The sequence below is a fragment of the Lemur catta genome, chromosome 23 (assembly GCF_020740605.2).
Source record: "Lemur catta isolate mLemCat1 chromosome 23, mLemCat1.pri, whole genome shotgun sequence".
NCBI classification, from domain to species: Eukaryota; Metazoa; Chordata; class Mammalia; order Primates; family Lemuridae; genus Lemur; species Lemur catta.
The window spans coordinates 3,711,186-3,739,063 of record NC_059150.1 but is presented as its reverse complement, the minus strand read 5'-3'; the positions used below and the strand labels follow the sequence as shown (position 1 = coordinate 3,739,063).

Genomic DNA, 27,878 nt, shown 5'->3' with positions numbered 1-27,878 from the left:
TCCAGAGGTGCTCACAGCCCAGCTCGGGCGGGAGACGTGCGAACAGGTCGTGGACTAGGAGAGCAGACTGAAGTAAGACCCCCGATAAACACGCCCACTCGTTACCTGCTTCACCCAACAGGGCCTGACTCGGGGTTTCCTGGGAATGGGTGGAGGGCGGGGCTGTGCGGGAATCCGGGACGTCAGGGAGGCCGACCCCAGCCCCTCTGCGGACACACCCCAACACGGGAGCAGTGACCTCCCTCTGACCAGCACAGCGACAGACACGCCCGACCCACAGAAGCAGATAAGAGGTGACCAGCAGTTCAGGGCAGGATATAAACAGCCCGGCCCTGTGGCCTCTCCCCACCCCCACTCCCCAGCCCAGGACACACCCAAGGGGACAGCGAAGGGTAGGGTAGGAGCCCATTCGGAGGCCCCTGGGCTGCTGAGAGCGCCAGGGGACAGAGAGGGGACAGACAGGGGAAGGAGGGGGGCAGGGAGGGGCCAAGCAAGGCCAGCCTGGGTGCCTGTGCAGGTCTCTGCAGTGCCTTGAGGGGGTGGGGGGTGGACAGGGATGCTGGGGAGAAAGACTACCTGAGTGAGAAGTGTGGCTCTCTCCAGGGCGGCCCTCTCCTGGCTCTGCCCCTCTGCCCCAGCCTCCAGGGCAGCCTCACCTGGGTCCCCACCCCCACCCGGGCTCCCACCCCCACCTGGTTCCCGACCTCCACCTGGGCCCCTACCCCACCCGGGCCCCCACCCCCACCTGGCCGGTGACCTTGGGCCAGCCACTAGCCTCAGCAGCGAAATGGGGACACCCAGTCTCCTCGGAGGGCTGTGGGGCGGATCAAATGAGATAATGGGATGAGGAAAGCGCCTCATAAACTGAAAATGGCAGGACAAAGGTCAGCAGCAGTGCGGGCAGCTGCCTCCCAGCCCTTCGGCGGTGGAGGATTAAGGGGCTTGGCCTGCGGTCTCGGCCCTCCTCCCCCCCTCACCTCTGGGCTACTCGCCTCGCTGGACTCCTCAGAGCTGAAGAAATGGGGGTCACGGGAGGCGCAGCAAGTATGTCTGGGGTTCCCAAGGCTCCTCCCTCACTGCTCGGCTGGATGACTTCAGGCAACACTGGGTCACTGGCTTAAGGATGCAAAGACCCCCAGATAACGTGGGTGAAGTCATCAGCACATTAATATGTGTTTAGCACATACTAATTTTCAAGATGTGAGGCTAAGTAGTTGCCAAAGGTCCCCCCCACCAATAAGGGCCAGGTCGGCCCTGAGCCTGCTCGGTCTGAGGGTGGCCCTGAGCCTGCTGGGTCTGAGGGTGGTCCTGTGCCAGCTCACCCTTCAGAAAGGGAATGTGAAAGACGTCTTCTTCCAAAATGGCTCCAGAGGACTCTCGGTTGGTTCTCTCAAGACCCTACTGTTCTCCCCAGCCAACTTCCTCACCCTCCTTCCCACCATTCCTTGTTTCTCCAGAGCAAGCCCCATTTACACACACACACACAATCACTTCTGCTTTCCTAAAATCCCTTCAGCAAATCTGGCATTTCCAACAAATATTTCAAATTTACAAAATGGGATTTTAATGTGTCCTATGGAATTTGAAGCCTCAAACTTAAGGAAATTTCTACCTGGAAGGTATTCTGTTAGTAAAACCCATCAATAAAACGTCCTCTCTAAAACCTAGACACAGTGGCCGGGTGTGGTGGCTCACGCCTGTAATCCTAGCACTCCAGGAGGCCGAGGTTCAAGAATCACTTGAGCTCAGGAGTTCAAGACCAGCCTGAGCAATAGCAAGACCCTGTCTCCACTAAAAACAGAAAAAATTAGCCAGGCATGGTGCTGAGCGCCTGTAGTCCCAGCTACTCTGAAGGCTGAGGCAGGAGGATGGCTTGAGCCCAGGAATTGGAGGTTGCAGTGAGCTATCATGATGCCACTGCACTCTACCCAAGCGGCAGAGTGACTCTGCCTCAAAAACAAAAATAAGAAATAAAACCGAGGCCGGGCGCAGTGGCTCACGCCTGTAATCCTAGCACTCTGGGAGGCCGAGGCGGTGGATTGCTCAAGGTCAGGAGTTCGAGACCAGCCTGAGCAAGAGCGAGACCCCCGTCTCTACTAAAAAAAATGGAAAGAAATTATCTGGCCAACTAAAATATATATAGAAAAAATTAGCCGGGCATGGTGGCACATGCCTGTAGTCCCAGCTACCCGGGAGGCTGAGGCAGTAGTAGGATCGCTGAAGCCCAGGAGTTTGAGGTTGCTGTGAGCTAGGCTGACGCCATGGCACTCACTCTAGCCCGGGCAACAAAGCGAGACTGTGTCTCAAAAAAAAAAAACAAAAAACAACAAAAAAAACCGAGACACATTATCACTATGGAAATCGAATAACATAGTTCTGGTATCTACTGAGAATTAAGTTAGAAGAGCCCCAAATGGAGAAAAGCTCCCATGAAAGGCTGGAGGACAGACCCCAGGTGCACCTACTGAACCTTATTTTCTACATCTGTAAAATGGGAACAACAGTCCCCTTCTCTCTCATCGAGAGAGGATTCAATGAGGCCAAGTGGTGCCACACACAGTGCCTGGCGTTAAGACTCTGCTGCCAGCAAGAGCCAGTTCCTTCCCCCGTTCTCCCTCATCTCCATCTGGTTTTGTTGTTTCCCTTCATAAGATCCTAACTCTGATTTCATGTCCGACACGAACGCTAAGATTCACATTGCTGATATTCAGCTTACAGCCAACTTGGCTGCAATGCAACAAACTGTCAATTCCGCAAGGCAGGACGTACAACTCTAGACTTCTTAGAGAACATCAGGTCCAAACTCCAGCCTTACAGGAGGAAGCTGCCCCAGAGAGGACAGACTTGGCCAAGGTCACTGGAGCAAAGTGTCATGGCAGCAGGACAAACCCTGGCCTCAGCTTCCCGAGCTCACGTCCTCGTGTGCGCGAAGTCTTGTAAAATGTTTCCTCCCCTGCTTCAGTCTGTAAGCCCAGCCCTGCTGCTCTGGAAAATCCACACCTGCCCTCCCGCCTGCCTCTACCCTGCCCTCAGCCCAGTAGACCCCCCTCCGCTCCCCTGTCCTCCTCCCCTCCAGCCCTCGAAAGTATCCAAGCCAGAGGCCCAAATTTCAGTACACAGGGAGCTAAGACAAAGGTTAGAAAAAGCCCAGCAGGCACTTTATTGGAGGCCTCTGCCTCCATCCACAGGAGCCAGGAGCCCAGCCTGGGGGCTCTGGCATCGCCCCAACCCTCGCTGGCCCAGACCAAGGCCTACAACAGTCAGTCTGGCCACCAGCACTCGGGGGGAGAGGAGTGGGGAGGGGAATGTTTTAGAAAAAATAGATCTCTATGTACATCTGTCATATTTATAGCACATAAATTAGGGAGTACTCTGACCCCCACCCATGGAGCCCGAGCGCTGGACAGGGAGGTGGAAACCAGTCCGGAGAGGAGGCGCTGGAGGACCACCCCGTGCAGGCCTCTCCGTCCCCTCCGTCACAGTGCAAGCCTAGGGCCACCCCTGGCCTCGCTGGCTCAGCCCAGTCATCTGCAGGAGGAGGGTGTCAGGTGTGGTCTGCCGCTGGTTGAGTTCCAGGAGGCACCAGGTAAAATGAGACGCACGTGTGGCGGAGTGAGCAGACCAGTCGCTTCAACCCCCCCGACCCAGCTTGTAATTCCAACAGGAGGGCAGGGAGGAGAGGACACAGGCTCCAAAGCCCAGGACGATGGTGACGAAGTTCAGCTACACCAGAATGTCAGCTTCTCTCCCCCGCACAGCAGGGAGCGGGCCCCGCACGGGGGCCTTCCGGCCTGCCTCCTCCCAGGAGGGCTGCCGGCCTTGAGTGGTCCGTGAGTTTGGTCCCGGGTCCAGTTCCGACCCTCAGTTCCGACTCTGGACAACCTCTTCCTCCTTCCAGCCGCTGGAGTTTTTGCCAAACTTGTAGACAAGCCGCCGACCGTCCACCCGTTCCAGGATCTCCCGTTTGTAGTAGTACCTGGGCGGGCAGGAGAAGGGGGGTTGGAGGAGCTCAGGCACGAGACAAGCCCCGGACCGCCAACGCCTGCCTGCCCTCTGGCCGAGCTATCCCCACGTGACCTGTCCCCGCTGGTTTCCACCCGACTAGCTGGAGCCTGAGCCCCACTCCCTGAGCTCTCCCTCCCACCTGCGTGGAGGAGCTGTCTGCTCCTTTGCCACTCTGGCCTGAAACCGTGTCCGGGGAGCCTGGTTCTGCCCCGGTTTCCCTGGCTCTTATGGCTGTGTCGTGGGGCTTATCATGAAACCACGTGACTTTAGGGCCACTCGGGACCTTAAGGTGGTCTAGGCCACCCTTGTCGTACACAGGAGGAAACTGAGGCCCAGGAACAAGCAACTTAATTGCTTCAATGGTGAGAGGGCCAGGCCTGGCGTGGGCACGGGCCAGGCCCTCTTCACCACCCTCGGGTGCCTTCCCGAGACAAGCCTTGCTGGTGACACCGGGCAGTGCTGCCGATGGCACTGTGCGTGCTCTGCGCCAGGCTAACACGCCTCCACACGAGCACTCAGGCCGACACGCCGTTATCCTCACCCTGCGGGGCTCACACTTGTCACACACACTCAGTTGGGCAGGTAGGTGCCGTGTGCATCCTTGTCATGAGTCCTGGCCACCAGCTCACCTCATGGCCCGGCTCAGCTTCTCGTAGGTCATGTTGCTGTTCTTTTTCTTCTGCCCCCACAGCTGGGCCACGGCCTCGGACCGCAGGAACTTGAAGACACCCTCGTGCCGGTTCTCCCACTTCATGAGGCCCTCGTTGAGCTCCGGGTGGATGAGGATGTCCCGGATGAACTCCCACAGGTGGGTGCCTCTGGGGGCTGCAAGGCCAGATGCCATCAGTTAGCAGCCCAGTGTCCCCTCCCACCCAAGACCAGTGGGTCCTGCCCGTCCCCGCACACTGCCGACTCGTGGCCACGGGACAGGCCCCTCCAGAGCCCCTGGCTGAGCCCTCTGTGCGGGTTTTGTAGAGGCTGCTCCCTCCTCACCTCCCCGCTAGACGGGAGCTCCGGGGAGGCCCCACTGACAGCCCAGATGTTTCGCTCGTGCAGATGCTGAGCAAACGTCTGGCTGGGTCCAGCAGTGACTGAGGCATCTGGGGGCTCCCGGTCCACTGGGGGCCACAGTGAAAGCAAACACACCAATGGGTGGGGAGAGCTTGAGAGCACAGGGACCGGAGAGCTGGCCCCAGTTTAAGGGATGAGGGGACAGCTGCCAGGGAAAATAACCCCCTGAGGACAAGAAGAAAACCAGGCCCGTGTCTGTGTGTGTGTGTGTGTGTGTGAGAGAGAGAGAGAGAGAGAGAGAGAGAGAGAGAGAGAGAGAGAGAGAGAGAGGGAGAGAGAGGAGGGAGGAAGGAGGAGGTGGAGATCTCCCGTGGTTCACAGTGGCTGCAGCACACAGTGCCTGAGGTCAAGGGACAGAATGACTCATGGCTACAGGGCCCTCCAAACCCTCTGCAGGCTGGGAGCCCAGCAGTCCAGGTACTGTCCTCTTTGCCTGGAGTCTCAGCCCCCCGTGACTCTCGGGGCCACCCAAGCACCCCCAGCTGCCTCCCCACACCATCAAGGGTGTCCCAGCAGGCAGGACAGCGGCCAGGTGCAGGCAACTGGAGCGAGCGGGCAGGAAACCTGAGCTCCGGTGCCGTGGGCCTCCCTCCAGGAGCCTCAGTTTCCCTCCTCTGCAGGACCACACAGCTAGGCTCCACAATCAGGTGTTGACAAATGCCACAGATGCCCCTGCCCGCCACCACTGTGCCCGGGCTTCCCGAAGGGAGGGTGGCCGTGCGAGAGGCCAGGGCGGCAGGAGGAGGTGCCCCTCCATGGGGCAGTGGCCCCCGCCTGGCGCGGGCGTCGTGCTCACCATGCTTGCTCTTCTTGCCCTCCAGACGCTCCCAGTACTCCTTGCTCAGCTTTCGGGGCCGGCCCCGCTTCCGCTTCCCGTGCTTAGGGTCCCCCTTCTTATAGTCGGGGAAGCCATCTGTGGGGACAGGAGGGGTGGGCGGTCAAGAGAGGGCGAGGCAGAGTTTGGGGGGCAGCCCCCTGGCAGGAAAAGCCTGCAGCAGAGCAGGGGTGGGGAGGGCACTGCTGAATGGGGCCCCCTCTTGGGGACTGAGGCGCCCTCCTCTCACCCCTGGGGAAGAGTTTGCTGTCAGTGAGATCCAGGTCCACGTCGCTTCCACCGGAGTCCGAGGAGTGGGAGCTCTGGGGAGTGCCGGTCCCTGGGGGCGAGGTCCGAGTGAGCGCCCTGCCGGCCCCACTCTCGGGGTGCCAGAAGGCAGGAGTGAGTGCCGGGAGCCGGGGGCTCAGGGGCACGTGGGGGCGGGGCCGTGGCCTGGGCAGGCCCCTCACCTGTGGTCGAGATGTCCGAGCTGCCGGGGGAGGGGGCTCCCGCGCCGTAGCTGCCGGGGTGGTACGGGCTCACCTGCTGGCAGTCGTCCAGCAGCTCCTGGGCGAAGGGGCTGCCCTGGTCTGGGGAGAGGAGTGACAGCTCAGAGGGGGCTCAGGGGACCGGGAAGGACAGGTAAGGCTGCCCAGAGGGCTGCTGGCACTTTCTAGTTGACGGAGGAAGAAGTCCTGGGAGGAGGGGTCGTCTGTAGCACTCCGGGGAGAGGCAGGGATGGGACAGGACGGGCTGGGGAAGGGAGCAAACACGGGTTCTCACCGAAGGGGCCTGGGTTTTCGAGGGCCTCCTGGAAGGCCATGCCGTCCTTCTCCAGCAGCTCGATGATCCAGCTGAGCTCGTCGGAGGAGCTGGAAGCTGGTGAGGAAGGAAGGAGGGTCACAATCCCCTCACCCCAGCCCAGCCTGAGCTCTAGGACTCAGGAAATGGAGCCAACCCCCCGCCTTTGGCCCAGGGCCCCGGTGGCACCAGTGGCCTGGACTCACTGAGGTCCCGCAGCTGGGCGTGGAGCTGGTCCCCCAGAGGCCCGAAGACCAGACGCAGCTCCTCCAGGGCACAGCTGCACAGGGCGGCCCCGTCCATGTCGCAGCGGGAGAAGTCGATGGAGCTCGCGTCGTACTTGTTCTTCTCCACCTGGTAGCTGATCCAGTCCAGGACCTGCGCCTTCGACCAGAACCGGGGCTCCTCCCCGGACCAGCTGCCCTTCTCTGCGAGGGACAGAGGCTCAGCAGGCGGCCGGCGGCCCCCACAGCCCCATTCCTGGCACCCACCGGGGTTTCCCACCCAGCCCTGAGCCTCCCTGCAGTGGGGAGGCGGCGCTCGCGCACCCTGGTCCTGGCACCTGGTGCCCACCTCGGCCTGACACGGCGCCCACAGACGCCAGCACCTCAGCCCCTTCTGCGTCCTCGGCCCAGCCCTGGAATTCGCCTGGAGACCCTCCCCGCTGCCCGGTCCCCCACTTGCCTAACACGCTCTTGGATGGGTCTGTCTCCCCCTCCCGAAGGCAGCCCGTCCCACCCTGTGGGACCCACCTGTACCCTCCAGCGACACCTGGGGGTTGCCAAGGGTCAGCGCCGCATCATCAGCCCCGAAGGCGGCAGCGGCGGGGGCAGAGGCCAGGGTGGGGTCCTCCGCGCTGTACATAGCGCTGAAGTAGTTGCTGAAAACGTTGCTGATCTCACAGGTTGCAGCCATGAGGCTACCTGGGGAGGGGGAACGGGGTTGCTGAGGGGCCGGGGTCCCAGCCTGGGCGGGAGCAGCCCCAAGGGGCGAGAAGGTCGACAGCTCTGTGGGCACCTGCTCTTCTACAAGGGCTTCAGGATCTCAGAGCAAGGCGGGGCCACAAGACCCCGCTGCCGGGGTTCCCTCCGCAGATCGCCCGGCCCCTGAGCCGGACGAGCAGTCGTGGCCACACTGTCGCTGACAAGGACAGTCTCTGTTCACTACCCGCCTCGGGACTCCGACAGCCCCACAGTCCCGCTCGGAGATTCCGCACTGGGGCGGGCAGGTTCAGAACTGCAAATCTACTCGACCCCGCCTCAGTTTCCCAAGGCCTGGGCTAGGGAACGACAGGCGGGGGCCCTACCGGAGTCGGGGTGCGTGTGTGGCAGGAGGCTTTGAAGCTGCAGGCGGGGGAGAAATCCGGGCTGTGTACAGTTCTCCAGGTGGCGCTGAGGTGTGTGGCCAGGGCGGTCCCCCACCCCGGCCTAAATAGAGCTGCGCGGCAGCTCCGCCCCGAGCCCGGCTCTTATAGTGTGTCCCCAGCGGTAACCTGAGCTGCCGGCTCATTGGACGGAGGGGATTTCCTGGCCTTTAGACCAGGCTCCGGGCCCCATGTGATTTGCATATTCTATGCCACTTACCTGGGATCCTGGCAGGCGGTGCTGGGAAATCTGGCCCTGCTGGTTTAATGATTATCGGAGCCTGTCATCCCGCGCCCTCTGGGGTTGGGCACAGGGCACTGGCCGGGGCAGGTGGCGGGAACGGTGCTGGGGTGGGCGTCTCGTCTGTGCTTTCGGCTGCCCTCTGGCCCAGGAAATTCCTCCCGGGGGCCAGGCCGGGGATGGGCTCGGCAGGGGAAGGGCAAGTGGGGGAACCTGAACTCCTGGCTGAACCGGGTCAGAAAGGCTGCTGGCCCCCAGATTTCCAGACGTCTGGGGACAAGGGGGCCTAATAGAGAGAGAAGATACTGGGGTTTAGGGACTTTTCCCACAACACCCAGGATTCCGGGCACAGGCTGGGAGGCCCTGCAGGCTTGACACTGGACAATATTCACTGGCTCATGGGTAGGGCCAGGCCTGCCAGCCTAGTCCCCCCCCCAGGCTCCCCCCTCAAGGTGCCCAGCATGGGGCCCAGTCGTTGGCACCCGCTTTGTTGGCAAGGCCTTAGCACCCATTGCCTGCCTGGGCTCCATCCAAGCATCAGGGCTGCTCCAGCCACTTCTGCAGAGACCGGGCTGTATTGATACCTGAGTTTTTCCCTCAGCACTTGAAGGCGCCCTCCTGCCCAGGGGCTGCCAGAGGTGCGGCGCCCCCGTGGTTAGGTTCACCCGCCTCTGCCCTCCCGTGTCCAGGTCCCGTCTGCTGCCCTCTAGCGGTCAGAGCCCGGCTCCCTGGGTCACGTCACTCAAAGGAGACAAGGGGGACGCATAGCATGTGTTTACTATTTACCAAGCACTTTTAAACCTATTCTGTCACTTAATGCTCACACACAAAACAGCTAGTAGGGAACGCACAGTTATCACCATTTTATAGACCAGAAAATTGCCGCTTGGAGGGTTGGGGGGCTTGGCCAGACCACACAGAGTTAGTTAGACGGCGGGCTGGGATTTAAATGCAGGTATGCTGCACGCTGACACTCCCACTCTTTCCCCGGACAGCGCCAGATTCTTCTGGCCTCAGAGTCCTCCCGCCCAGCTCCACGGCCAGGGCCCTCGCTGGTGGGTCCCCGGTGCCGGTGGCTCTCTATGGCCTGTGTCCTGTAGACCCTGGGCAGGACCCTTGGATTCTGCACTTTGGTTTCCCCATCTGTAAAAACGAGGCTTTTTGGATTCAATAATCCCTAAGATCTCTCCCAGATCTAGTTTTTTATGTATCTAAAACATAGGACCGGAGTGTCTCTCTCCTCCGCTTCATTAACGCCACAACACAGGTGGCCCCCGCCTCCTCAGCCAGAGGGTGGGTGAAATGGTTACTCAAACAAAAGGTGACTCCACCTCCAGAGATATATGCTTGTCTTTAACTCTATAGCCCGAGGACTAAGAAAGTCCTTTCCAGAGAATCTGCTTCTCATCTTCCTTGTCTCAGAAACTACTGGGTGCCCAGGAGAGAAGGTTAAAGCCCAGGAACCCCCCAACGAGGCCAGGGGGGCAGGAGAGTCTGGGGCTGCGGGTAGGATTTCCCCCAGCCCCTAAGGGGGCCTCCCCCAGGGAGCCTGAGGCGACACACCCTCTGCCCAGTCACCCGCCCTGGAATGTGGGAGAACCGGCTTCCAGCCCGGGGCTGCTCACGTGCTCCCGGCCCTGAAGAGCACCTGGCCCAGGCCAGGGTTCCGGACAGGGGAGAGCAGGAGGATGCGTGGAGAATCAGGGTATCAGCTCCCTTGAGGCTTCTTCCCGGGAGAAAGGGAGCTGAGATAAGGAATTCCTATAGCCTAGCACTTTAAGTGGGAAACACTTGGAATTGAGGTCAGAGCCTTGGGGGGATGAGGACCAGGTGGGGCAGAGGTTCCAGGGTGGCGGTCAAAGAAGCTACTGAGCAGGAGGCTGGGGGCTTTCGCGGCCCATTAACCTCCCCCGAGAGCTTGCCCAGATGGTGACACAGCTTCATCTTGGGGACAGGAGGATGTCCTATAAAAGGACAGGCACAGGTGCAGCCACACTGGAGGCCTCACAAAGTGAGTGGAGTCGGAGTGGCCTTTTTTTTGAGACAGAGTCTTGCTCTGTTGCCCGGGCTAGAGTGCCGTGGCATCAGCCTAGCTCACGGCAACCTCAGACACCTGGGCTCAAGCAATCCTCCTGCCTCAGCCTCCCGAGTAGCTGGCACTACTGGCATGCGCCGCCATGCCCAGCTAATTTTTTCTCTCTATATACATATATATATATATATATTTTTTTTTTTTTTAGTTGTCCTGCTAATTTCTTTCTTTTTTTAGTAGAGACGGGGTCTTGCTCTTGCTCAGGCTGGTCTTGAACTGAGCTCAAACGATCTGCCTGCCTCGGCCTCCCAGAGTGCTGGGATTACAGGCGTGAGCCACGGCACTGGCCAAAGCTTAAGCTTTCTTCCCCAACCCTTGTGCAGGGGAGGGAAGAGGGCTGTGTTGATGACCTAAAGCCAAGGACAGGGCAGAGCCACAGACAGAGACTGGTTCGGGGTTGCCCTCTAAGAAAGGAAACTTAAACATATTTAAATATTTCTTCCAGTCCTCCCTTCATCCCGCTCCCAAACCCAAGCTGCTAACTGCTTAGATCCCCACGTCGAGGCCAGGAAATCAGAAGTTAGTGCCAAGTGCTGAAGACTCCTGATGACCACACCATTCAGATGGTTATCCAGGAGCAAAGGCAGGTGAGGCCCGGCAAAGCCCCTGGGCTGGGGAGAAGGGCAGGGGAAGGACACCAGAATACACATTTTATTGCTTCATCTATTTTAGTGATGGGAAAGATGAATGGGAATGGTGCTGCAGAGAGAGAATTCAGCTGCCTGCACAGACAGCCGGAATGCTACGCTTTTGCTCATTTTTCCTGCAGCAGCCGCGCCATTCGGCCATATGTTTCCCATACGCATGTGTGGGACACACCTCCTGCAGCCTGGCCGTTCGCTAAGGACAGGGAAACACTGTCATTCTCCGAGTCTCCCCCAGTGACTGTCTCTGAACACACACACAGAGGGGACCCCGGGTAGATGAAATTTAATAGATAACTCCAACTTATCTATTTTTTGCTTAAAAACATTTATTAAAATAAGGATTAAACCCGAAAAAAGAAAAACCAGAGTGGCAGCCCTTTGCATAGTGCAAGAAAGAAAGGAAGGAAGGGAGGAAGGGAGGGAGGGAGAGAAGGAGGGAAAGCAGGGAGGGAGGAAGGCGGGCAAGCCCTCTTCACCTCTCCCGGAGACCTAAGCCGGGAGGAGGGAGAAGGCCAGCTGTCCCTCGATGCCAGCAGCCTGCGGGGAGGACAGCTGTGGGCAGGTCCTCAGGACTCAGTGGGCCAGAGAGGTTCCCAGCAGAGCAGAAGCCCGAGAGCCACGGATGCCCAGCCCAGAGAACAGATTATTCCGAGGGGATACAAATTTTAGGAAGTCGATTGAAAAACTGGGATTTGGGAACAAACAATTATTCTGAAAGCCCGCAAAGTGTGGAGAGGCAGAGGCCCTGTGCACGAGCCTCTAACTGCCCTTCGGCTCCACGATCTGCCGGACGTAGTTGACAACGTTGCTGTGGAGCTGGGAGGCGGTGGACGCAAAGGTCTCTTTGGCGAGGGTCCGGGCCACCTCGCTGCCACTCATCATGGCATGGTACAGCGGCAGGGTGTACTTCTGTTTCCCCTGCAAGAAACACACACGCTCACACACGTGTGCCCCAGCAGCCCGCCCAGGGGGCCTGTGCAGCCCTCTCGCCCCCAGCAGCAGTCACAGGTGCTAACGGGGACGTGGGGACCCGTCCTGGGATGAGGAGTTTCCCAGTCAGAAGGGCTCTAATTCTGACATCTTCTCGGGGGTCAGGGATCCGTGGAGATAGATGTCAGTGTGCATCCCAGTCCACGCTAACACAGGGACAGCTACACGTGACAAAACTAGTGAGATGGGTCGACGCCGTGGGACGCCAAGCTTTGGGAAAGCTGTAGGTGGCCGGCCACCCAGGTAACAGCAGGTATCAAAGGCTGCAGCACACAAGCTCAGGGCCACCTAAGGTCCAGCTGCAGTTAAGTAACAGAAAACCCACAAGTCAAATTCACACGGGTGGGAGCCAGCTACATCGCAAGCTCCCACAACCCCGAGGCTCGAGGAAGCCGTGGGCAGGCTCAGAATGTCCCCACTCAGGCAGGCGGCTCCCACGTCACACAGGTGAGGGACTCCGAGCATGGCTTTGTGTCCAGGCCAGCCCCCTCCCTGCCCTGGAATCTGATGACCCTGAGAGTCACCCTGAGAGCCCCGGGCCCTTCCCAACAGGGCAACTCTCACAGGGTCATGTAGGATCCGGCCGGTGTCTCAACTCTTCTCGAGTCACAAGGCTTCTTCCCCCGGAGCGGAGACCTATCATCTTACCTCACCGTCTCGCCTGTCCTTTGGCCCCTTTCCCTCTGTGTCTTCCCCATGACCAGCCCCCGCGTTACGCATTACCCTCTTTCCCAGTTTTGGGTCAGCTCTGACCGGCTTTTCCCCCGCAGGTCTCACCAGCTGATGCAAAAGCTCCCCAAGCCTGTGGGCTTCCCCTTTCCCCAGGGCGATGCCGGCACCGGCCACACCGAAAACCAGACGGAGCGGCAGCCTCCAGGAGGTCACCTGACCCCTCCTCTGTCGCTCAGACGCAGCTCTGCCCACACCACGGCTTCAAGCATGTCAAGCGTGGCGCAGTGGTCCACAGCGTGGGGTGGGGGGACAGGGGACGGGTCACCCACCTGGCTCTGCAGGAACTCCTTCACCTTCCAGAAGTCCTCCTGGTGGTCGTTCTTAAGGACGATTTGGCCCCATCGTAGCCGCAGCTCCGCATTCCGGGCATTTGAGATCTTTGGGTACATCTCTCCCAGTTTTTTCACATTCCCTGGAAATACAAAACAATGGTTCGTGAACGACCAGCAGAGGCAGCCGGGAAGCCCCATTCTCGGGGACACCGTGCGTCGGCCCTTGGGCCCCCCAACAGTGCCGGGACGGACCTCCAGGAGGCTCCCCCTCCCACTCCACCCCTCCCTCCGTTCATCTCATGCTCTGACATGCTGATGTTCTGTTCCCACCTTTACTGAATTTCCAAGGCTCTTCCACCAATTGTCCCTTAATATTACTATAGACCTTCTACTCTTTTCTTGTAATCACCCTATTTTCCTTCCCAGATTAAAACACAGGTATTCCCCTAAAATACCCCACCCCACTTCTCCTACCAACCTAGAAATCACTGCAGCTTCAGCCTTTTTCCATCCCTTGGTGAACACTATTTCCGACTGTGCAGCAACGAAGTGTTAGTGGTTAAGAGCTGTGGGTGGTTCAGATCCCACCCACCCATTTACTGGCTGTGTGACCCATTTGCACCTCAAGTTCACTGTCTGTTACCTAGGAATTATAACCCTAGCACCCACGTCACAGAGAGTAACAAGGATGAAATAACTTAATAGGCACAGAGAGCGCACGAGAGCCCCCTGCAGAGCCTGACAACGTGGTGAACGGCAGGTACGAGCAGGTGTCACAGGTGTAACCCGCAGCCGTTGGATGGCACGTCCCCTGCAAAGTGCCAGACTCCCTGTTACCTCGGCAGTCCCCGAGGGGCACGCGTCACAACTTTTTCTGAGTCTCCCTCTGGCCCCGGTATAAAGCTCTGCACACGAGGAGCCTTGACTCAGCACATTGAAGAAACAACCCACTTTTTCTTACCAGGAGGGAGAGGGGATTTCTGGAGGATCTTATCCAGGAAGTAGACCAGCTGGTAGGTCTTCCAGGGAGAGATGGCCACAGCTTCGATGGCCTTCGTGTCCAGCTCCTCGGCCGCCCACAGCTGGGCCAGGTTGTCAGCAGGCTTCATGAGCGAGTCCCCGGGGGAGAGGTCGGGGAGGTGCGGGGGCCAGCCAGGGGTGTTCAGCCACCGGTCAAACTCAAACCCTGTTTGGTAGAAGGAGACACTGTCCGAATCCTCTGGCCAGGTCACAGTCAACGTGCCCAAACACCCCCCAGAGACCCGGGGCTCCTGCCTCTCTCCACCCCAAACTCTCTCTCCAGCGTTTGACATCACCTTCCCACACAACTACTCGCTCCAGCAGGGGTCCAATCGTGACGATGGCTAGGGGCTCTCGCAGTAAGACCGGGCTGTGTCTGCTTCTACTGGGACAGTGTTTCTTGTACCAAATTTACACTGTGCCGTCAGAGCCGAGTTGGCGGGTGCCGTATTCCAGAACACGCTCCCCCAATCCCAGGACAGCACTGTGCTTAGCACTGGGGCTCCCACCCAGCCCTGCCATGAGCTAGCTGGGAGGCCACAGGCATGTCACTTCACCTCTCTGGACCTCTGTTTTATCTGTAAAACGGCCAGGGGCGGGGAGTGGGGAGTGACAGGCCCTACCTTAGTTGACAGCTGTGAGGATTAAATGAGCAAATACACATGAAAAGCCTCACGTACTGCCTGGTGCACGGTAAGGACTCAGTCGTTATTCACTGTTGTTGACTACAGCGTCTCATGGCCTTGAAACGCAGGCCTCCAACCCACGAGCAGGCACCACTAAGGCCTGCCCAGTCCCCACCGCCAGAGGATGCCAACTTCACCAAACCAACGCCAGAGTGACTCAGGGCTCGCGGTGCCAAGTGAGGGTATGTCTAAGAGACTGTCCCTTCCACGACAGGACATTTCCACTCTCTCCAGGAAGCAGGGCGGCCACTGGGCTGGCCACACGGGCCACTCCACAGCCTTCAGGCAGGGGCTGCGGCCGCAGCAACAAGGCTCTGGGCCCAGCGAAGGGCCTGACTACACGCCCAGGGCTGAGGAAGACAGGAGAGAGCGGAGAGGGTCAGAAAACGAGGCAGAGAAGCGGCAGAGAAGTCATCTCTGTGGAATAAAGCCTCAGACGCTGGGTTTGCTCCCAAAGCACCATTTACCAGAGGACTGTGACCCAGCGTCCTCCTGCCTGTCTTGGTCTTTCCTAAGGTAACTCCCACACAGTTCTCCACTCTCTCCCAGAAGCCTGTGGGCCAGCTGCTCTGCTCACCTGGAATGGAATCCACTCTCTTTTCCTTCAGCTCGGGGAAATATTCCAAGTAGAACTCGAGAAAGTCTTCGGCCATGATACTTTTGAATTTAAACTCGTCCACATAGGCCTGTGGGAAGGGCAGTGCTGTGCAGGGACCCCTGGCCCCGGGGGCAGCAGAGCCCTCCGTGTCGTGGCCTCTTCCAGCCCCTCACCTCTTCCGCCCCCGTCTCCACCCTCGCGCTCCGGCCCAGCCGCGCCGTCTGCTCCTCTTCCTTCTCCCCTCCTGAGAGAGGTGACTGTACCTTGAGAAATTTGTCAAACTGATCCTGATCCCCCACCAAGTGGGCCAGGTACGAGACAAAGCAGAAACCTTTCTCGTAGGGGGTCTCGTTGTACGTGTCGTCCGGGTCAACACCTGGCGGAGGAGAGGACAGACGGGGTTGGAGCCTGGTAACTGTCACCCTTCCTCTCCTCTCTAGCCCCAGCTCCACAGACTAACCGTGGAAGAGACCAGAACTCGGCTTCCCCGGGGACAGCAAGGCCAAGAAGGTTTGCAGATGCATCTTGGCCTCGCCCAGGGCACGGCAGAGATCTCAGAGGGCCACTCGCCATGGCTCCAGTGAGAGGACAGACACTAAGAGGACAAAGACGGCAGCTCCAGCCCTGGTGGTTACCACCTGTGTACTCAACCTCCCTCCCGGAGCAAGTGTTGTTTACAGCTGCGCTGGGCTACAGCTAATTGCCAGGCTGTAAGAAGTTCATTTCCACAGTCAGCGGCATCAAGGAATATGAGCTTCAAGTGCACAAAAACGTTTTGGATTAGTCACCCACGGAACTGAAGAAGAATGTTAGAAAATAAAAAGCTCTGAACTTGGAGTGAGGACCGGGGTCTGAGTTCCAGTGGTGCCCTGATTACAGGCATGACCTTGGACAAGTGACTTCACTTGTCTGGCACTCGGTCCTGTCCTCTATGCAACAAGGCTAATAGCTTACAGAACCCACAGGTCTGGCTTGATACAAAGGAACGGGGGGAAGGAGCTTCGTGAAATGATACGGACCTGCAAGATGCGCAGAGCTGGACGGCACTCCCACCTGGCTAAAGCGGCTTGGCTTTAGCAGCCCAGAGGCCAGAGCGTTGGCTGCCAAGAGCCCTGGAAGCCCCCCCGCCAGGACAGCATGGTGAGCCTGCGCTAATCCACGCGGAGCTCGGGCTGACGCGGGGCTCCAAGCTCAATTTAGGGGAGGGGGTTGCAGACAGAGCCTGCTGCACCTGGCTCGATCTTCACCCGGAGCTTGTTGAGCGGGTTTTCCTCGCCGCTGATGTCCATGTGCTGGCGCAGCAGCGCCCGCCCCGTCGCTGCCTCCAAGCAGGTGTACGCAGCCCCTGCGGCAAAACCAAACAGAAGCCCCCAGAAGGCTTGTTGCCACCGCGTCCGACAAGCTTTCCTGACGCTGGCGCTGTGCTGCCCCCTTGTGGTCGCAAGAAGAACAGCGACAGATGCCTGAAGCTTAATACTCTACGACCCTCGTGGGGACCTGAGAGCAAACAGGGTCACTGGCGGGGACCCTGACTCCGCCCCCAGCTGCCCGCTGCTCGGGCTACAAGGACTGGGCGAATCACATCTTTTCTCTGACGGTTACCTTTTTCTATCAACATATTTTTAGATAATAATTTGATCTTCTATGAAAACTTAGACTGTTTTTACCTGACTGCTCCTGTTGGACAAGAGAAACTATCACCCCCCAATTTTTTTAAATCTCCTTCTGCCTTTAAAAATAACGACTGAGAGCGCAGTGGAGGGGAAGAGGACCAGGTTTTTGAAACAGCCAGCTCTGCCACACACCAGATGCTCTGACTCTGAGCCAGTGACTTAACCTCCCTTGGCCTCAGTTTCTTCCTCTGCACAATGGGGTAATAATATTTGCTTGCCCGACTCCTAGGAGCTGATTAAGACAGTGAAAAACATGCTCATGCTCTATATATTCTGTGGGTTTTTGTTTTGTTCTGTTTGTTTGTTTGTTTTTGAGACAGGGTCTCGCTCTTTTGCCTGGGCTGGGCTAGAGAGCAGTGGTATTATAGCTGCAGCCTCCAACTCCTGGGCTGAAGCGATCCTCCTGCCTCAGCCTCCTGGGACAACAGACATATGTCATCACGCCCAGATAATTTTTCTATTTTTTGTAGAGACGGGGTCTCGCTCTTGCTCAGGCTGGTCTTGAACTCCTGACCTTAAGCAATCCTCCCACCTTGGCCTCCCAAAGTGCTAGGATTACATGCATGAGCTACTGTGTCTGGCTATATACTCTGAATGAAACTATAAACTTACATGAACTTTCTGGGAGGTAAGGGACAACTTATACTAAAAAGACTTTAAAACGTTCAGACCCAGAAATTATGTTTCTAAGAATTTACCCTTATGGAAATCATCTTGAGATATGCATTGTTTCTCAAAATATTTCAATGGAAAATCAGTAACAAATGAGCTTTCTAACAACTGGAGATTGACTAAAACATCCATACTATGCAGCTACAGAAGAAAATTTAATTAGGGAAGTGTTTAATTTTATTAAGTTAAAAAAAAGCCAATTGTAAAACACTGTATGCTTTGATAATTCACACACACACATAAAAATGTTTGAAAGGATATAGTACCACCTCCTCCCTTCACACCCACTTGTACCCTAAAACCCCAAAGGCAGATCCCACTGGCCTTGCAGGCCAAGGAATGGGAGGCAGAATCCTTGGGAGAACGGCGGGCACGTACCGAAGAGGATGGTGGAGATCCTCCGCTGGGCGTACATGGTGAAACCTTCGTTGAGCCAGAATTCACCCCAGTTGGCATTGGTGACCAGGTTCCCAAACCAACTGTGGGAGATCTCGTGGATGATGACATCAGCCAAGGAGCGGTCCCCTGCTAGCAGGCAGGGGGTGACAAAGGTCAGACAAGGGTTCTCCATTCCTCCAAACGGAAAGGATGGTGGCATGAAGAGCAAGTCGTACCTGCCGAGAGGGTGGGAGGGTCACAGAGAGGCCCCGGCTCCCCGGAGCAGACCCCGCCTCGCTGCCCTGAGCAATGGCTTTCCCAGTCCCCTGCCAAGCCCTACGACATGCACCCACTACACAGGCAGAGTACAGTCCTCTGCCCAGTGCTGACAATGAAGTCCAGCTCCTCCATCCTTCTCCCAGGTGGCTTTCCTGCCTTGCTGGGACTTCCTTTTTCCAGGTGGGGTTTGCTCTCTTGGAGACGGCTCTCTAAGCCTTTCTGTTTCCCTCTCTGCTTCCAAGCACGATGTGAGTTATTATCAGCTCTATCACATTTAGCTCATTGGAGGCCAACTTGGGGTCATAAAGACCAAAGCGGAGCCTTTCATCTAAGGAGCCTAAAGACAGAAGATGTCAAAGGAAACAATGGAGTGTGGGCAACTTCCAGCCGTGAGGAAAGACAGGCCAGCGAGGGCCCCACCATGTTCGCTTGGGCAGCACATGTACTGAAAGGGCCCCAACAGTGCTTCCCCGTCTCAAACTTGGGAACGGCAAGGCACGTTTTTGTCACCTCCAGAACCTCTCTCCCGGGGTCCCCTGCTCAGCAATGCTGGGGAGCCTGGCTCATCCCTTCCTCTTCTCATCCTCCTCTCCCTCACTAACGGGGTTCGGGAAACGCTGCTCTGGGAGAAGGAAGAGAGGCAACGCCAGAAGTGAGAGTGGAAACCGGGGACTCGGTTTAACGGAAGACGTCAGACTCGCGCTATACCACACCTTCCCCAAACATAGGGTCCAAAAAGCTTCTCTCCTGTTGCCAGAAATTCTTCTATCACCCCGTTGTACTCCTCCTTGGCAGCATCAATCAGACAGGGCTCAGCCCACACCCGGCTCCTAAAGACAAGAGTGCTGTTTAGAGACTGTCGCTGTGACCCAATCCAAAGAGCACCTGTAGAAGAAAAGTGGCCCCAGTCCCGTATTTGGGCCAAATGAATGTGACAGTGTGGCATGCCACAGAGACAAGAGATGCAAGGTCAGATCACCTGCACGGATCCGAGAGACTGCTCAGCACACCTGGGAAATGAGAACCCAAGATAGCCTGGTGGAGGCAGCTGCTGCCTCCTCTACGTAACAGGATCCGAACCCACAGCGCTGCGGGTTACGGCTTCAGCACTGACTGCGAGCTCGCAAAAGGCATTTCGCCTCTCTGAGCCTCGGTTTCCTCATCTGTAGTGAAGATTAAATACAACAGCATGCAACAGCCTTCATACAGTGGCTTATACAGTAAACCTACGTATGAGGGAGGGGAGGAAAGTATTCTAATAACAGAATCTTTGGAATTGAAAGAAACCTTAAGAGATAAACCTATTAATGTTAATAGAAAATTGTTAATTGTCTTAGGTGCAATAACAGTATTGTGGTTATAAGGGAGAATGTCATTATTTCTCAGAGAGGCACACTGAATTACTTGCTTTTAAATGGACTAGCAACAACAAATGCAAATCCACTCATGAGTAAAACTGATACGGCAAAATGGACGGGCATGCAAGCGTTCAATGCGTCACCCTTTCAATTTTCTGTGTATTTGAAATGTTCATGCTAAAAAGATGGGAAGGCTGGTCCGAGTGCAGTGGTGTTTGTGACTAACTGATCACAACCAGTTACAGATTCCTTTGTTCCTTCTCCACTCCCACTGCTTCACTTGACCAGCCTTCAAAAAAATTTTATTTCAAAAAATAAAAAATAGGCCGGGCGCAGTGGCTCACGCCTGTAATCTTAGCACTCTGGGAGGCTGACCGGAAGGATTAATTGAGCTCAGGAGATTGAGACCAGCCTGAGCAAGAGTGAGACCCTGTCTCTATTAAAAATAGAAAGAAATTAGCTGGACAACTAAAAATATATAGAAAAAGTTAGCTGGGCATGGTGGCGCATGCCTGTAGTCCCAGCTACTCGGGAGGGTGAGGCAGGAGGATCGCTTGAGCCCAGGAGTTTGAGGTTGCTGTGAGCTAGGCTGACGCCATGGCACTGTAGCCTGGGCAACAGAGTGAGACTCTGTCTCAAAAAAAAAAAAAAGTTAACCTACAAGAATGGGTGAGCTTCCCCAAGAAAAGCACAAAGAAGAGAACGGGTGATGGACAGAACCCTGGGACAGCAACACACTAGGGGCTGGGCACAGGAGAGACCAGGAAGGACTAACCAGGGGGCCTCAGAGCCAGGACAGGGGAGTGTCAGGAAGCCAGAGGAGGGTCTACAGAGGCAGGAAAAAAGAGCAGAACACGGAGACAAGGATTAAAATGCACCCAGGGTGTTTTCTGTATTTAGGCGAGTGGCCTCTCTTCCTACAGAGTTTCAACAGCATGACAGGGGCAGGGGTGTGGGAGGTGGAGCCAGGTGTGTGCTTGCAACTCAGGTGACCTCCTACGAAGGGAGGAGAGGCCGGCGTGCTAGAAGAAAACATGGAGTCAAGGGGGTTTTCGGTTTTGAGTTTGCTTTTTGCTTTGCTTTAGTCTGAGGGAAACTGGAGCACCCCCAGGGCTGAGGGGGAGGCTGCAGACCTGAAGACAGAGGGGTAAATGGTAGAACGCAGCCCCACAGGACACGGGGAAGGACTGCATCCACCGCCCAGAGACACCTGTCTCTAATGAGGAAGGACCCCCGTCAGAGTCTGGAAGGATGGAGGGAAATGAAGAAGGCTTTTTAAGCAGAGGAGAGGAAGTGGACATCATCACATCTGACGAAGTAAATATTCTCAGGAAAGTAGGAGATAAGATCGTGTGCTTGGGTGGGGATATGGGGTTTCCATAGCAAACTTGAAGACAATGATCAAGTCCTAGAACAGCTTAAGGGAAGTGAGATGGAAACAGAAATAAAAGGACTGTTGAGCGATCTTGCAAGCACACCTGCAGCTGGAGACAACGTTGGGTACGTTTTTCTTGAAAACCACACCAATGTCTATTTCAACTTTCCTTTAATCCCAACTTTTCACCAAGAAACTAGGCATGTACAGTGCGATCGCTGTGCAGTTTCATTATTTTCTACATCTCCCCAACGCCCACCCACAGAAAGGGAATTATAACATGTGACTGAGGGCTGGGATGTGACAGCAGCAGGACCGTGGGCACAGGGGCTTGGAGTATTGGTATGAGACCATCAGCCGCACTCCTGGGTCAGGGAGAGAAGCCAGGAGCGGGTGCCTGCTGTGGACAAAGCAAGCAGCTTAAAGGAAGGGAGGCCGCCACGAGCACAAGGAGGAGACATGGCGGGATACGTGGGCGTGAGGCCATCAGAGGAAGGTTAGGAGGGCGCAGTCAGAAGGTGAATGAGGGCAAGGTGCTTACAAGCTCTGATATGGTCAGTCCACGACAATGGCGATGTCTAGGCCCTAGAGCGTGGCTGACGGAGTGGAGACTGAGTAGAGGAGGCTGAGAAACCTGAAGCTACCCTCAACCCTATATGTTAGATGTGATATCCATGTGGAGTGAAAAGCCACCAAAGAGGATGTGACAGGCCACCAGGCTAAGAAAAAGCTCATGGCACAGGGGTCAAAGTCTTCGGGGAGTTACTTGTGAACTGCTTCACCACCAGCTTGGATACGCAAGTGAACAAAATCCGTCAGCCCAGTGGACTTCACCTCACTACAACTAGAAGGATCAACACAGGCCAGGCAGGCTCACCCAGGATCCTTCCCTGGTTTCAGTGCATGCGCTGCCAAAGCAAGCACATGATCCTTCCCCCAGTACGCACGCTCCTGCCAAAAGAAGTTAAGATGCTCTAGTCAAGCTGGGATCTCATCACCAGCCACACATAGTGCAGAGGGCACTGGGTTTATCATAGAAATACCTGAATTTTAATGTTTTGTTGGCATGACCTTCTGCAAGACATGCCAGCAGAGCCTTGGTTTGCTTATCTGCAAAATGGAGACAACATCATCCTCATTAAGTCTGTGTAAGGATTAGAAGAGATTCTCCATAAAAGGGCTTCCTGGGATCTATCCATAACTCTCTCTGTCCAGGATTTCCTCCCTGTGGGAATGGGGACTGGGACAGGAGGCCTGCTTTGCCAGAAGGCCCCCCGCCCATATAACTTACTCCGGTAAGATCCTAAGACGTGACCCATGGGCCACGGACTATCCATCTGATAGGGGAAGGAATAAGTCATCACAACCAGTTAAATGGATTCTGTCACCCAGTTCAATATGCTGGGTTGTCATTCTATTACAGAGGGTTCAAAAAAATAATTATTATCCAATATGTTCAGAATCCATTGTTCTCCCTTTTCCCATTAATAGTGCATACTCTTACTAATAGAACCTTAGGAAGGGTAGTGACATTCCTTCTTGTCCACTGCAAAGATGACATCCTTCTGGTTATCTGCCACCCTGCCTATCAGGAAGACAGCCCTTTGTCGGAGGGCGCTTTGTCTTTCCGGACTGAATTTCCAGGTATTGTCTGGACGTGTGCTGGAAGCAGACACCAGTGGGATCCCGTCTGCTATTCCATCTGATACAGCAGAACTAAGACTCCTGAGACTAGCACTGTTACGGAGCCCAGGTGTGAAGTCCGAGGCTTGTAACTAATCTTGTCAGGGACACCACTGCCTCCGGGAGCTGAGAGCAAGGTCAGCGATTAAGAACAGCAACAGAGGCAGGAAAAGGGTCACAGCTTTATTGCCCAACCTTTCTTTGATCTTCTCACAGAGAGATTAAGCTATACTGGCAGATAATATGATAGCCAGGAAAAAACTAATACTCCTGGTCAATTTTTTTTTCTCAGGAAACCTTGCAAAACCCTTTTTTATCTCCACTAAATCCATCTAACTTCACAGAGGTATCCCTGTAACCACAGGTTTAAGTTCATGCAGCTGCAGCAGACAGAAAGGAGAGTCTGCTTCCCTCTCTAGAGAGTAACAATGACACCAAAGTTGTACATTTCCAGGAAATAAGTGCCAGAGAAAATGGGGAGATTTGGTACAAAGGTAAAAAAGTGAATATAGTTGCAAGAAGGGCATTTAGAACTTAAAGATACTAATCAAGATCAATCTTCCAAAACTGCTGCCCACGCTGCAGCATCACCCTGCAAGGCAACGCAGGACAGCAGCGACTGCCAGCAGGACTGCTGGTCTCACTCCAGACGGCAGGGTGGGACTGGAGGGCAGGAGAGAGGAAGGGGGGGAGGAAGAGTGCGTCCTGCAGCGGCACTCATGCTGCAGGCTCGTCCGCTGCAGAACGGCTCCAGACTGAGACAGAGGGCCCGAGACTGCCCCAAGAGCCCCCCAGCAGGTCCACTGGTCAGGGTCCTCCTTGCCTCTGAGGCCAATCCAACCTTCCCCGTGGGGTCTTCGTTTCCTACCTGGGTCCAACTTCAGCCGAAACCAGATCTCCGATGGCCAAAGCTATCAGATAGGAGGGGATGGGCTGGCACATCTGGAAGAAGAACTTATTTGGACCTCTCTTCTCCCAGGTGCTAGCACTCATCACAGCTGTGAAGCCATCTGGGACCTGACAACAGAGAACGCTTAGGAGACTTGACTTGGAGAGACTCTCCTTTTGATTAGCTCGAAGAACAGCACGACCAGCAACCTGCCTGGTGCACGACAGTGACCCAGAGTCCACCCTGGAGAACACAACGGCTTCGAGAAACTAAACCTGTGCTAAACTAATGGGATTTGGAGGAAGGCCATATAAAATTTCAGTTAGAATTTAAAAGTAAGCAATCGTTCAGAGGTACCACTGGATGGATATAACAATTTACCAACTGAAATGTGACCTGACAGATCTAAACTTACATTCTTAATCCCAAGGGCAGGTGCACCTAACCTTAGTCCCCTTACCTCAACAAGAGCCGAATATTTGCATTTCACTGCAGGGGTGTCGAAGCATGGGAAGAAGGCCCGGTTGAGGACGGCCTGACCCTGGGTGTAGACAAAGGGCTTCTTCTTTCCCGCTGTCTGCTCAGGAGCCAACCAGCAAACCTAAGAGAACAGAACATTTCAGAACGGACATCTCCTATATGAGCTCAGTCTGGCCAGAGAAAGGAGCTAGCGGGCATGGGAAAATTTTAGGTAAGCCATAAAATCTTTCTGCCAGCCAGTTTGGCTCTGACGGGATAGTTGTCTCCTCTTGTGTATTTAGTTCACCCTGGAATCCACTGCACAAGGCAGAGCCACCACCAAGAGCCCATTCCTCACCCTACCCCGTGGGTCATCTCAGAAATCCCAGACCTGGCCTCTGACCCTGTCATCTGGCCTCTTCCTGTGTTCTTCTCCCTGTAGAAGTTTCTCATCAAACAAACAAATAAGGCAGCAACTGTACTTGGAGAAGAGAAGACACAGAAAAGCAGAACCTAGCTAGGAGTCATGTGATTAATATGTGTTTTTCATTCCTAAAACTGACCTTCTCAGAATACATATATTTTATATTATGGGCATTGGTTATATGATTCTTAATTTGTTTTCTGTTAGCCCTTAAACCAAGGGCAAATCTGAGTGATTACAACAAACTCAATTTCTGCCTACAGCAAAAAGGAGTTCTCTTACAACACAGATACAATGGGGGTGGAGGTACGTCAGTGACAAGGACCCTTTAGAATTTAGAGAAGGATTAGACTATGGCAGGAAGATTGCAGAGGGGCAGCAAAACTTTCTGTTTGAGCCTTCAAAAGCCAGCAGGATTCAGGCGGTTGGAAAGGCAGGAGGACAGTCACAGGGAGATGAGCGGAAGCAAGAGCAGAGCACACGTGGCTGCAGACTCTGGCAATGCGTGGGAGGTTCTGGAGGCGGAGTGGGGGGGCATGTCGGGCAGGTGTAACGAAGGGCTCTGAAGACAGAGGTATCTGACACCTATTATAAGAGGCATAAAGAAGCCGCACTGGGATGCTGGGTTTTCCTTTGCTTGAGTTGTTTGTGTGTGAAAAATTTAGTCTCGTTCCAAGGAGAACAGCACAGTGTGGAAAGAGGAGAGGAAAAGAATAACCCCACAGTGGAGAAAGCTGACAAGCACCAGCCGGGTGACTGAGGTCAGCGCGGACAGTCATAAATCATGTTGCTACTATGTACCCTCAATATGAGGTGATGAAAATGGCACTTGACCTTGGTGAATTTCTGCTCAAAAACCCATAATCCCAGACTAATTATGAGGAAAAAAAATCAGCGAATTCCAGTAGAGGGACATCCTACAACATACCTGACCAACATCCCTCAAAACTGTCAAGGTCATCAAAAACAAAGAAAGTCTGAGAATTGTCACAGCCCCAAGAAGAATCTAAGGATACATGACAGCTAAATATAACAGGGTATTCTAGATGGGATCTTGGAAAAGAAAAAGAAATTTGAAAAACTACTTAAGACTTCAGTGAGTAATAATGTATCAGTACTGGTTCATCAACTGTAACAAATGTATCATACTAATGTAAAACAGTAGCAATAGGAGAAAGTGGGGGGGGGTGTATGGGAAGCCTGTATTATCCACTCAATTTTTTTTTTCAAATAAAGCCTATTAATTTAAAAAAATGAGTTGGCAATAGGAGCTCACACTTATATATTATAGATTACTCACTTGTACCAGGCACTTATGTAAAGATAATTTAACTTATTTCAAGCACTTAGACTAGTTCCTGGCACATCTTAATAAATATTAGTCATCAACCCCTCCATCAAAATTCCTTATTCATCATCTTTGCTGGGGGTTTCTTTCTATTTTTTTAAATGACACAAGGATAACGGAACACAGGGTCTGGCAGTACGCACTCTTTGGGTGCTACTTACAGGGATGAGGGTGAGAACTCCCACGGGAATGGGGGCAATGAGCAGAGAGAGGAAGGAAGATCTTCGCAGCGGAAAGGACAGTGCTTTGTAAAGTGCAGACTCTGCCACTCTAAGTTAAAACTATTCGGTTATGACATTTAAGTTGAGGTGCCACTTTCAGTGGACAATGACAGGGAGGGCTCGATTTTTCCAATCACCCTGTTTAATTTTTAGTTCCTGCCAAAAATCAGGAACCAAAATATAACAGCAACCAAACACATTAACAGAGGTTATGTTTCCCTAGAGGCACCGGAATTTTCCTTTGCCTTAGCCATATCATTGTGTGCTTTGGACTTTCATTTTCTAAATAAGTTCTATCGCAGGGTTCACATATTCCCCAGTAGTGAAAGGTGGAAACAGCTTCTCTTTGAGCCAGTCTAAGAGCAAAGGAGACTGGCCAGATAAGCAAATTTCAAATGCAGGCAGCACTTTACTGTGGAACTTGTAACCCACCCTATCCTGGAAGAAACTAGCACCCACAGCCTGAGGACTCTCATGAAGGATTTTCTCTTATAGATGTAGTAGGCCACATAACCTTCCACCCTCTTACTTCCAATATTCCCCCCTGCAAAAAAAGAGTCAACCAACAGTGAGAAGGCCAAGCTATTATAAAGTCTAGACCACCCTAATTCCAGTTCTCTTTTACTCAAATTCTTCTGTTAATCAAATCCAAGACTTCACAGGAGGAAACCAAAGTAATTATCAGGGCTTCGGAGTCGTTTTAAGACGAGGAACTAGAAGGGCACATAGAACAAAGGGCCGAGCCAGCATCTGGCTGATTAGCCAACGTTCTCCAGGGTCACCAAAAAGCGGAAGTAAAGTACCTGATTATCAGGGACCTACGCCCAAAAATCTGAGCCAGGATTAAGTTAAAGTGTCTGCATCGTTCGTTATCCAGAAGCCACGCAGGCTATCAGACACGGTGGCGACGGCGAGAGGGAACGTGGGACAATCCAGACAAGCCACAGAGGAGGGAGGACAGGCAGGCAGGGGGGAAAGGACCGACGTCCACGGCACGGTGGCCAGAGCCGCCGGCGCCCAGCAGAGGGGCCGCCCAGCCCGGGAGGGACGCGGGGCGCTGCGTAGGAGGCCGGGGGCGTGCGCCGGGGACCCTCCCGGGCAGCGCGGCGAGGGTTTCTCCCTTTCCCTCCTCCGGGGCGGGTCAGCGCCGGTCGGAGGCCTCCGGGCGGAAGGAAGCGGCCGGGCGAGGCCTGGGGCCGCGCTGGGCTCCGGGGACGCACTCACCCCGGGTCCCTCCCCGACGCGGTAGGTGAGCAGCACCTGGAAGCGCTCGGCGGCGCGGCAGGGCTGCGGGAGGGCCACGCACAGGGCCTGGCCGTAGTGCGAGAAGGGCCGCGTGTGGAAGGGCACCGGCTCCGCGGGCGGCCCCTCCGCGCAGGGCTGCCCCCGCCGCAGCGCCGCCGCCGTCACCTCGAGGCACGGGTGCGAGTCGAGCAGCAGCTCGGTGGCGCCCTCGGGCACCAGGCAGCGCAGGTCCAGGGCCGCCGTGCCGCTCAGCGCCCGGCTCCCGGGGCCCGGCCCCGGCGGCCCGAACTCGGCCCGCAGGTCCAGGTGCAAGTGCAGCATCTCGAAGGCTCGGAAGTTGGAGGCCGAGGCCACGTCCACGGCCTGCGCCGAGTGCAGCGGCCGCTTGGCCGCGCCGCCGCCGCCGCCAGCCGAGGGCTCGCAGCTCGCCATGGCCCGCAGCGCCGTTGCTCTCCGCGGGGACGGTCGCCGCTCGGCCCGCTGCAGCGGGAAGCCCCGCCCCCGACACGGCCCCGCCCCGCCCGAGAAGCCCCGCCCGAGAA

The 27,878-nt window shown here is 55.5% G+C and overlaps 2 protein-coding genes across 2 annotated transcripts; both read right to left on the bottom strand.

Moving 5' to 3' along the window:
• Positions 1-3,136: 3,136 nt before the first annotated feature.
• ELF3 (E74 like ETS transcription factor 3) lies at positions 3,137-8,125 on the bottom strand. Its single transcript, XM_045536224.1, has 9 exons — positions 7,998-8,125; positions 7,444-7,614; positions 6,898-7,119; positions 6,674-6,769; positions 6,361-6,480; positions 6,141-6,230; positions 5,873-5,989; positions 4,635-4,830; positions 3,137-3,976 (listed from the first exon to the last, which is right to left on the bottom strand). The coding sequence occupies exons 2-9, from the start codon at positions 7,604-7,606 to the stop codon at positions 3,862-3,864; spliced, it is 1,119 nt and encodes a 372-aa protein (XP_045392180.1). The 5' UTR covers positions 7,607-7,614; positions 7,998-8,125; the 3' UTR covers positions 3,137-3,861.
• A 3,215-nt stretch (positions 8,126-11,340) lies between these two features.
• LOC123626944 (arginyl aminopeptidase) lies at positions 11,341-27,833 on the bottom strand. The gene is made up of 11 exons (XM_045536223.1): positions 27,316-27,833; positions 24,100-24,240; positions 23,619-23,767; positions 19,048-19,164; positions 18,056-18,291; positions 16,564-16,677; positions 15,596-15,708; positions 15,312-15,420; positions 13,990-14,214; positions 13,026-13,168; positions 11,341-11,952 (listed from the first exon to the last, which is right to left on the bottom strand). Exons 1-11 carry the CDS (start codon positions 27,766-27,768, stop codon positions 11,794-11,796), a joined length of 1,959 nt encoding a protein of 652 aa, XP_045392179.1. The 5' UTR covers positions 27,769-27,833; the 3' UTR covers positions 11,341-11,793.
• Positions 27,834-27,878: the final 45 nt, after the last annotated feature.